At 44.7% G+C, this 10,889-nt stretch overlaps 1 protein-coding gene across 1 annotated transcript; it reads right to left on the bottom strand.

Moving 5' to 3' along the window:
- Window positions 1–389: 389 nt before the first annotated feature.
- Window positions 390–6,631, bottom strand: LOC122542863 (ADP-ribosylation factor 6). The gene has a single exon (XM_043680965.2). The coding sequence runs from the start codon at window positions 6,145–6,147 to the stop codon at window positions 5,620–5,622; it is 528 nt and encodes a 175-aa protein (XP_043536900.1). The 5' UTR covers window positions 6,148–6,631; the 3' UTR covers window positions 390–5,619.
- Between the last annotated feature and the right edge of the window lie 4,258 nt (window positions 6,632–10,889).

The raw sequence follows: 10,889 nt of genomic DNA, 5'->3' as shown, positions 1-10,889 counted from the left end.
CTGATACCCTGGAAACAGGGCAGAGGCTGCTGAGGTAGAATAGCATCAGAGACAAGGGATTTTAGTTGGGATTGTTTTCATTACAGCTGAGGTGATTTCATAAACACATTCAGAATTATGAAGGCATTTTAATGAGTAGACAGGAGTTAGCTGTCTCCACTGTCCTAAAGCCCAGCAACCAGAGAATATGAATTTAGGATAAGTGGTGCAAAAATCAGAGATATGAATCTTTAAAAACAAAACGCAGCAAGTTTGGTTTTGGAACACACACCTTAAATGGTGGTGGATGCAGACTAAATGGTGTATCTTTCAAAGGTAATTGGATATAAACTCAAAATGGATCGTTATACAAACAGTACATTTGCACAAGAAAATAAAACCACCCAAGCTTCAGAATTTCAGTTTATTCAGAGAACATTATCCTTTAAGAAAAGTCTGCAATGATAGTTTCTCCAAAGAGCTCAATTGCTTTTTCCTTTTGTGGATGTTGCAACTTTCAGCTCCAACAACCCCCTGTTGATCAACTCTCACTGTGGACTTGTTCTAGTGGATATCAGCAGCTCTATTTGGGCTATTTTAGGATTAAATGCCTGGCCAGTTCTTCCCAGATGTCTGGAGGGAAGCCACGGCACTGTGACACCTGCCTTCCCTTTGGTCAAGAAGCAACCAACATCATGCATCCATCTTTTCATCACAACAGCATTATACCTTTTCCCAAAAATCACATTCCCAATTTGAAGATTCACCATGAACATTTTTAGTATACATATAATTTCTTTTCTCAACAGACCAAAAATGATAACACCACCAAGGGAGGGGGATTCCCACTACCTAAACTGCACCAGACAGTGCCAGCTCTGAGGTGTAAGTGGAACAGCTTGCACACGGGATAATAAACTTCAGTCACCTTCCCCAAGGCTGAGGCACATAATTGGGGTGCCAATTCTCCAGGACTGCCCTAGATTCTCCTGAATTTGTAATATCCAGGATCCTTCTGGGAGCAACTCAGGGAGAAAGGTTATTGAAACATTATAATAAATATTATTTCATCTCTTGCATATCAGGTAATAAATAATTTTGATATGTGGAAGATAGGGAAAAGGCCACTGGCCAATGATTAAGAATTATCCATTCAGCTAATGAGCCTGTTGGCTTTAGATGTTATCACACAGCAAAGATATGGACATGGTGGACATAATGGGAAAGTAGACAAGGGCAGAACAGGTGAAGGAATAGAGATAACATTCCCAGGAGCACATGTAGTTGGAGCTGCTCATCCCACCCTTCAGCACAATGCTTTCTTTCAGAGTCATTTAGAGACCAATTAAGTATCATGCCACCAGACTCCCTTGACTGAACACAAGGGGGGGACAACTCCATTGTACCACCCCAATTGTCATAACTTTGGCAGAAACACAAGAAAAAACAATTCCGGTGGGTTTTTGCACTAGAATCCCGAGTCCTCAACTTCCTTCCCCCCACCCCACACATAAAAAACAGCTGCATCAAGTGATCAAGAGAAGTCCTGCAGAAATAACTGGCGCAAGTCTTTATTGAGGCTACATTTACAGCATTTTATCCCAAAACCTCCAATTTTCTTTAGCGTTTAATGTTCCATCATGGTGCTGCAGAATTTTATATACCAGTATCAGCATCCAGAATCTGAGGCAGGTACAGTAAAAGTTATGTGCAAAGTAAAGTTCCCTCTACACTCCCAGGACATGTACAATAAGAGTATAGCTGTTTTTCACATTGTCCCAAACATTCCTGGGGCAGGAGCGGCTCAGGTTAGATGAATCACCCAGGTCAGCAATGACATAAGTTAAGGTTATGTTCCATCTTCCCTAATGCTGTGCCCCAGTCTCAGAACAGTAGGCATTACTGTACTATCGATGTGGTCACCTCACACACAAACATTTTGCAGCAACACTGACATTCAGTGCTTAATTGTTCAGCCTTGTACTGCAGGTCTGTGCTTACCAATAAGTTGAGGCGACCCTCCCCAGCTTGATTTCACTGGTTTTGAAGCCAGGTCCCTGATGTTTGACCCAGTCCCCAATTTCAAATTTTGATAGAGTTAAACGTAGCCACGTGGGACTGGGGTTTTGGAGAAAAAACAAAACTTGCCATTTGTGACAGTTCAGTGCAGATTGCGGAACTGAGTGCCAACTCTGCAAGGCTGCTGTGCAAAGTGCCTAGCAGGGTCACACCCAGCATCCTTTAAAGGTAACAGGTCATTCAGTGCTTTATGAAGCAGACAGACAGAGCCAGGAGAGGGGGGACATACATTATACTTTGTTGCTTGTGGACAGCATCAACCTGTAACCTTCAATAAATTGCAAGTTGAGGCTAAGTACCTCAACACATCAAGTCACCTATTTTGGCACACAATTTGCACTTGAAACTATATTGATGTAGGTCCATTTTGTGATATTAAAAGCTGATAGAGGCTTTTAAATAAAATAAAAGCTATGAACTTCCTGGCCTCACCCAATTATTTGCAATTCTCATCTTTCACCTGCATTTTTTTGTAAAATCACAACAAGGTCAGGCAATGGATCTAGAGGATGGGTCCCCAATTCAGGGATGCCATAGGCTGAATGAATCTTCTCCACTTGCTGTCCCATCCCCAGGTGGGGAGATCCGCAGGAAACCTATGAAATGCAGCTCTATGATGCCACCTCCACACCAGTACAGTATTGCACACCATAAGGTGGCTTCAGAATACAGGACTTTTTTTTTTTTAAAAAAAAAGGCAAGGTATCTATTTCAATGCAAAGTCTTTTTCCTGTGCACCTACAGAAATGTTGATAGCATCACCTTGCATCTTCCACCAGATGCCGGAAGCACTGGACTGGAAATGCTCAGTAATGACAGCTACTGGTATCTACATGGCACTGCATGGAAACCATTCTTCCCCTTCCAGATAGGCCAAACTAAAAAGGGCTCTAGCAGAGGACATTGAGGACCTTACAGAGCAGGCCATGAGGGACTAAGTGCAGCGTTTCAGCAACAAAAAACGAACCAAGAACGAGAAGGGAGGGAGATGGGTAGATTGACAGCTCTGCACCACCATGTGCTCCAAGTCACAAGCACAGAGGGGAAACAAAATCACATGAACCTAAATGTCTATAGAGATTCTGGGACAGATTCCAAAAGCCTATAGCATTATTTTCTTCACTTTCCATTATTTAACACCCCCCCCCACCCCCCCCAATTCCACCTCCAACTGTGCTACTGAAAACCACTGGGAGCCATGGGCTGGTCTCTCTTCTGGAAAAGATTCTTGCTATTTTTTACCCAAGAGCCCTCACATTAACTGGAAGGTGGGATTGAGTTGATAATCCAGCCGATCATGGCAGTAGTTCCAAAGCCCTCAGCTGGGATCAAGTTCTATAGCGGATGCTTGCAATAGATTCTGGGAGCATCTGGTCTCGATAGTTACCCTGGGTATCTGTCAAACAAGGTCCAGAGAAAAAAGGAACATCCAGACCAATGTGTTATGGACAGCCCTGAGTGAGTACCTTTTATATCAACTGAATAATTCAAGCTTTGCTTGAGCATTGGTTGGTTTGATCCTACCCTAAATTCTACTGTAATATTAGAAGAAGTTACCTGAAACCATCCCCTAGAACACAGAACTAACGTAAAACTTCCTCTTAGAAATGCAAGTAAAACCCAAATCATTCTGAAAGCAACTTGCAACCACATCCCAAAAACAAACCTCCACTATTTGCACCCAAACACCATTGGAAGATCTCATCTTGTAAGTCGGCACACCCTTGAGGTTTAGCCCCTCCTGTACCAGAGGGTGCACATTGAACTAAACACCTTTCCTTCAAGACACCTTCAAGGCCTGGACAGTTAAGTGTCAGTATTATCAAGGGGTGCATTATAGCAGAGCCCAATTCCATCCTCTCTTGAAATGCATACGTGTACACCCATTCCACTGGTGGTGGGAGGGGGGGGGGGGTATAGAACATGAGACGTCACAGGAAGCAATAAGCTTGGGCCATACCAGTCAACCGAATCACAGTCCAGGTCTTAAAAGGGTTCAATTAGGAACATGTTGCAAAACCTTGGTTTTCATTCCAAAGGTTAAGAGGCAATAAAACCAAGGTCTTTAAAATGTTAAAAGGAATTCAATAGCATAGATAAGCAGGTACCTTCTGAAGAGAACATGACCTTAAAATTAGAACTAGGCTATGCAGGAGAGAAGAGAGGGAAAAAAAATCAGAAGTATTTCTCAGAGGATGGTAAAACTCTGGAACTCTCTTCCAATAGCCGATCATAATGGGACAATGGACAATTTCAAAATGAAAAATCAATAGATTTTTCAGGCAAGGCAATCTAGGGATATGAAGCCAACATAAAAAGAACAGAGCTACCAATCAGTTGTGCTCAAAACAGAATACTGAAAAGCTCAAAGTTGAATGGTCTCCTGCACCTCCCTCCCAAAATTAAATACTGGGAAAAGCTTGTTTTGCAATTTTTTTGGTGGGAGTGTGCAAAATCAATATCCTGCTCTTTTAGGAAGATGGAAACTTGTTAAATTTTCAGAATGTGAACGGGCATGGACTCAATGGCTTGCTATGCTGTAATGACCATGATTCATCAGGATAAGCAAGAAACAGTCTTATTTTAACTCTGTCATTCCACTGCTCTCCTGAAGGCTCCCACTCACATTATACCTCATCAGAATGGACATTTGTCCCTTGTAATAAATATTTGGCAGATGAGGGGAGAGAGTGAGAGAGAGACAGACAGACAGAGAGAGAGAGAGAGACACACACACATATTCAAGTGCACTTTCCAGTCAGAGGGGCATGTGGGACCTTAGCTGGTTTTGCTACATTAGAGGTCAGGCAGGGGGAGGAAAATCCCAAACAAATCCCAATTTAGTTTGAAGAGGGTGTGGTCATGGGAAAAATGGAAACCTTAAAGGGTTCCCTTGGCATGACATATTCCTTTTATATAAATCTGATACAAAAATAACTTCAAGCCACCACCCAGATACCTGAAGCTAGACTATTGTCCACAACAGTCCAGAATCTTAATGTGAAGAGGCAATAAAAACCTAGGCCAAAAATGTTTGGCTTTATTAATAGAAATTATGGCTAATCAAAAAGGGGTGGGGTGGGGGAAGGGTTAAAGATCAGGAAGCGCCTTCAATTGAAACTGTTTAAACATCTCTCTTGCATAGCACAATGTGTGTCACATAAGGACCCTATTGAGACCACCACCCCCACAAAAAAAAGCAGCCGATTGTAATTGTTTTAGAGAGATCTGTCACTGAACAGCAGCGTTCCAAAGGAATGGAGTGGGCAGAATCTTTCCCACCATTGCATAGCCTGTGAATAGACGTGACCTCCTCCCTTTAATAAATCTCTTGTGTTTTCACTTCTAGTGTAGGCCCTGACTGGTCTGTGCCCGGCACTGAAAACGTCAGAATTAGCCGGTGGTGAAATTTCTTTTTCCCCCTCCCTTCCCAAAGCATTAAAAAAAAAATCATTTTCATTAAACTTTTGGTCTTGTACAAGTTAGCATTTCTCTATAAGGTTTAATCCAACCTAATCAGTTCAGAACAAAACCCAGGGCGTCGCCGTCTTCCTCGTGAAGTTAGGATTTGTAATTTGAATTTAACCAGGTGAGTCCCTCATGGAGTCCGTCTCCTGAGGTGGCGCAGGACGGCTGCACATACCAATTCCTGTCCCTGATCCTGGTCAATCCCAGCTTCTCCTGAATCTCGTGTGGCTTCATGGCATCGGGCAGGTCCTGCTTGTTAGCGAAGATCAGGATGATGGCATCCCTCATCTCGCGGTCGTTGATGATCCGGTGCAGCTCCTGCTTGGCCTCGTCGATGCGGTCTCGGTCGGCGCAATCCACCACGAAGATTAACCCCTGCGTGCCCGTGTAGTAGTGCCGCCACAGCGGCCTGATCTTATCCTGGCCGCCCACGTCCCACACGTTGAACTTCACGTTCTTGTAGGTGACCGTCTCCACGTTGAAGCCCACCGTGGGAATGGTGGTGACCGACTGGCCCAGCTTCAGCTTGTACAGGATAGTGGTCTTGCCGGCGGCGTCCAAGCCCAGCATCAGTATCCTCATCTCCTTGCTGCCGAATATCTTGGCGAACGCGCCGCCCATCTTCGGTGTGCTGGGGAGGGTTGGGGACGGGAGAGGGCAGGGGTGGGGGGGAAAAGAAAAGGAGAGGGGAAAAAAGGGGGGGGGGGGAAGGGGTGGAGAAGAGAGTGTGTGTATTGAGGTAGCACACAAATTTCCGAGATGAAACGAAGCGAGAAAGAGTCGAGGGCAGCGACGGAACCGATGAATGCAGCGCCCAGTTTCAATGGAACGTTGTGTGATCCGATTCAGGCCCTTTGATACAAAGTATCCAATTTGTAGCCAGCGCCTCGATTCACAATTTCACCCGTCCGCTTCCGCACTGCTGCTTTCCCTTCGCTTCATATTGATTGCATTTCATCCTCTGGCGCTGTTCCTCTCTTCCCCGCTTGCGAATTAATTGTATTTTTTTTTCCCCCACGTAGATAATTAGATGTGGATGGAGCTGAACTCCGAGTGCCGGAGAGGAAAGGGCGCGGATGTAGATTACAGCAAGCGACCGAGCATGCGCGCACACTCACTCACTTCTCGTTCGCTTACCCCCCACCTCCCACTCGGCAACTTTTAAAATGGCCCTACCCGCCCCTCTCCTAAGGTGGCCCTGCCTCTTTTGTGCATTTCCGTGGTGCAGTCGGAGGAATTCCAGTAGACGGGATGTTCAGGAAATGTTCAATTTCACGTATGAATTGAATTTCCAAATCAGAAATTAAATGGTGCATTTTTTTCCAGTGTAAGTTTTGGAACATCCATGCTACTTACTTAAACAGGAATTCTGCTGCTTAATGGCAAAAAAACCCTGCAGATGCTGGATTCCAAAACCGACAGGCTGTCTTCACCTATCGCCACTTCATCGCCCTGCCCCCGCCACCCCCTTTACCTGCAGTTCTCCCCACACTCACTCCCAGTCCTAAATAAGGGTTACACCAGAAACGTCGACTTCTACACCTTCTGATGCTGCGTGGCATGTTGTGTTCTTCTAGCTTCCTGCCAGTCTATTGTTGCTATTCCTCTTCAACCAACTTGTCAATGCCATTTTTTTCACCCTCAAAAAGCCCAAATGAAATTTAAATAACTTTGTATTAACGTGTACATGCTGTACCTCATGTTTGCTACTGACAGCAGACTTTGTTCTGATTTAGGATTTAGCAACTGCACTGAAAAATGGTGTTCAAGTTCCAAGAAATAAAAGGCTGGGTATTTGGGTGTCAAAGGTCACGACGTCGAGGCTCAGATCATGAATTGGATATCTCCCACCTGTCTCAAACTGCTGTTCCACCACAAGAGGCTTCACCACCTGACTTCTAAGCAAGTTTTCTGAGCACTTTCCAGCAGGGGTCGCTGAGATTCAAGGGCGAGAGTCATGGTAGACATGTTTCTGCTGATCAAGTTGAGCAATGGTCAGGTTAGGGAGTTTGCACTCAGGAAGTTTTTCCAGCGCTCTTTAATCATTTTGCCCCCGGCAGTACTTTATAATATCACCAACGCACGTCACACATTCGCTTTTTTTAAAACACACTGACATTACCACAAATTCAATTAATTAACTTAAAGCCTCAGAAGCCTTGCTTGAGATTTGCAGTGGAACCTTATGAACTCTAGATTACAGATTTTAAATCATTCACTCCGAATGTATTTTTTTTGAATACTAACAGGTTTTGAGATGTGATCATACGATGATTTAATATAACTAACATTGGGGATTGGCATTGTTTAATATTGTAGTTCTCCCATCAATCTGTAACCAAACGTTGCGACAGTTTTCAACTCTGTATCTCTATGTCATTTCAAGGTGACTTGTGAAACTGCTCCCCGACAAAAAAATGACTGTTTGAACTGGGCGTGGTCCAAGCAAACTGCAACAGCGCGTTATCAACCCAGCTACTCATCGTAGCATGAGGCGGGTGGCAGTCTCACATTGGGGACCACTGGCTGACATGGCCACACTTGGAGCGTTAACTTGCTGTTGAGGAGGGGGACAAACAGTGAATTTTCTAACCACCTCTGTAGACCAGCACCCTCTAGAGGCACAAGGGCAAATTTCATGGTCGCGAGAGAACGAGGAGTTCGAATGCACAACTTGCTGTGCAGGACAGTGCCCTGTTTGTTGGTACCGTGCTTTACTGGGTGGCACCGTGTGACGCTATGTGGTACTTAGCACTGTTCATAACCAAGATTTCAGGTTTTGATGCCCAGTCAGTGCATAGTTTGTCTCAAACTGCAGTGCTGTAACTGATCAATTACAATATTTAAAATGCATTTGGGTGGGTTTATGAATAGGAAGGGTTTAGAGGGAATAAGGGACAAATGCTGGTAAATGGGACTAGACATATTTGGGATAGCTGGATCAGTGGTGCTGGAAGAGCACAGCAATTCAGGCAGCATCCGAGGACAGGCAAGATCGACGTTTCGGGCAAAAGCCCTTCATCAGGAATAAAGGGCTTGATGAAGGGCTTTTGCCCGAAACGTCGATCTTGCCTGTCCTCGGATGCTGCCTGAATTGCTGTGCTCTTCCAGCACCACTGATCCAGAATCAGGTTTCCAGCATCTGCAGTCATTGTTTTTACCTCGTTGATTTTAACCCTACTGCGAATCCTCTTGCAAGGATGCCTGCCTTGAAGAAGTTTTTCTCCTCTCTCTACAAGAATCTCAGGGAGTCTCTCTCTCACTGCAACTCCCAGGTCATTTCCCCACTGACCTATTGTACTCTATGCCACTCTCTCCCCACCCCCACCCTTCTCTAGCTTATCTCTCCACGCTTCAGGCCCTCAGCCTTTATTCCTGATGAAGGGCTTTTGCCCGAAACGTCGATCTTGCCTGTCCTCGGATGCTGCCTGAATTGCTGTGCTCTTCCAGCACCACTGATCCAGAATCTGGTTTCCAGCATCTGCAGTCATTGTTTTTACCTCGTTGATTTTAACCCTACTGCGAATCCTCTTGCAAGGATGCCTGCCTTGAAGAAGTTTTCCTCCTCTCTCTACAAGAATCTCAGGGAGTCTCTCTCTCACTGCAACTCCCAGGTCATTTCCCCACTGACCTATTGTACTCTATGCCACTCTCTCCCCACCCCCACCCTCCTCTAGCTTATCTCTCCACGCTTCAGGCCCTCTGCCTTTATTCCTGATGAAGGGCTTTTGCCCGAAACGTCGATCTTGCCTGTCCTCGGATGCTGCCTGAATTGCTGTGCTCTTCCAGCACCACTGATCCAGAATCTGGTTTCCAGCATCTGCAGTCATTGTTTTTACCATATTTAGGATAGCTGGTTGGCATAAACGAGTTGGACCAAAGGGTCTGTTTCAGTGCTGTACAACCTATGATTCTATAGCTGGACTTGGTCTTCCAGTGTTAAATGAAGATGGAATGGGGCTCAATTCAAATCTCTTCCACCAGCACTTTAACCCCTCTCTTGATTATATGTTGTATTGAGCCTTTTTGCTAAGCTCATTACAGAAGTGTTATGCTATAGAAAGAGGCCATTCAGCCCACTGTGCTTGCACTCGATTGTTAAGTAGACATGAGACCATGAGGAAACCTGGGTGTATTTGGGGTGTAATAGTCCCTGGCATTGGGAGGCATTCAGGCCAAAGGTTCTCTGGACATGAACAAAGATACCTGGTGCAACCATAGTCTGGGACAGGTCTAAATCAGGGCCCGTGACTTTAAGATATCCATTCTGCTCAGGTAGACAGGCTGGGCCACAGTGCTCCTGTTGGATTGAGGAGGCAGAGACTCTGAGCTCAGGTTAGGGGTAAGCTGAAATTTGGAGGTGAGACCAAAGGCTGATGCCAGGCGCAGTGAGCACCTGTAATTTCTGCCCCTGCCACAGACTAGATGGGTTGAATGGCCTACTGGTGATGCGCAGATTAAAGAACATCTGTTCAAACTTGCCAAAACAAATCATGGCAAGAGGGAGGTTGTGTTATTTGGAAACTGTGTTGACTGATCCTTTACCCCCTTCATCGTCAGGTCAGACTGCCTGTTGGTGCTGTTATGGTTCAGAGATGCTGTGGTGTGTGGAAATTTAAAGGAATAACTAACCATTATGAAATAGAAACTGATCAGTTGGGAGTAAATACACTCTCTCTCTCTCTCTCTCTCTCTCTCCCCCCCCCCCCCCCCCCCTTGAAACATTCCACTTATGACTAAGCTGTCAGTCTGCAGTTCTTTTGGTGGTTAGGTGTCAAATTGTGTCCAATAAGGCTTCTATGAAGTCAACTGGGACATTATGCTAAGTTAAAATTACTGTACTAATGTAAGTATTAATGCTATCTGGACCAAGAGTTCCAAATACAAGAACAAGCTGGTAACACAAACAAACTGATAGCATCAACTAACAATCAACTAACATCCTAAGATGAATTGTCCATGAACATAAGTCTTATTATTACCAACCTTATGATACAACTTTTGAAAATTATTCTTTCATGGTTTGTAGGTGTCAGTGACAAGGTCAACATTTGTTTCCCATTCCATTTTGGCCTGGAACAGGGTGGCTTGCTAGAGGTCAGTTTGATTCAACTACTTTAATGTAGGTCTGAAGTCACTTGTCGCCCAGACGAAATGATTTCCTTCCCTAAAGGATATCAGTGAACCTGACAGGTTTTCCAACCATCCACAAACTGTTATCATGGTTACCGTCACTGAAGCTACCTTTATTTTTCAAGTTTAGTAACTGAATTTGATTTCCACCAGGTGGGATAAAAAAAAAACCCGGGTCAAAGGGAATGTTGGAGGTTACAAATATGAAATGTGTTCATTAGTGGGACTGT

This window comes from Chiloscyllium plagiosum, unplaced genomic scaffold (assembly GCF_037043375.1).
Source record: "Chiloscyllium plagiosum isolate Xiang-an unplaced genomic scaffold, Cpla_swu_hap1 HiC_scaffold_47, whole genome shotgun sequence".
In the NCBI taxonomy this organism is placed as follows: Eukaryota; Metazoa; Chordata; class Chondrichthyes; order Orectolobiformes; family Hemiscylliidae; genus Chiloscyllium; species Chiloscyllium plagiosum.
Note: the sequence above shows the minus strand (reverse complement) of the source record. Positions and strands in the feature narration are given on the sequence as shown.

Excerpts from the sequence above, each read along its gene's own strand:
- LOC122542863 (XM_043680965.2), bottom strand. The coding sequence starts at position 6,147 with ATGGGCGGCGCGTTCGCCAAGATATTCGGCAGCAAGGAGATGAGGATA.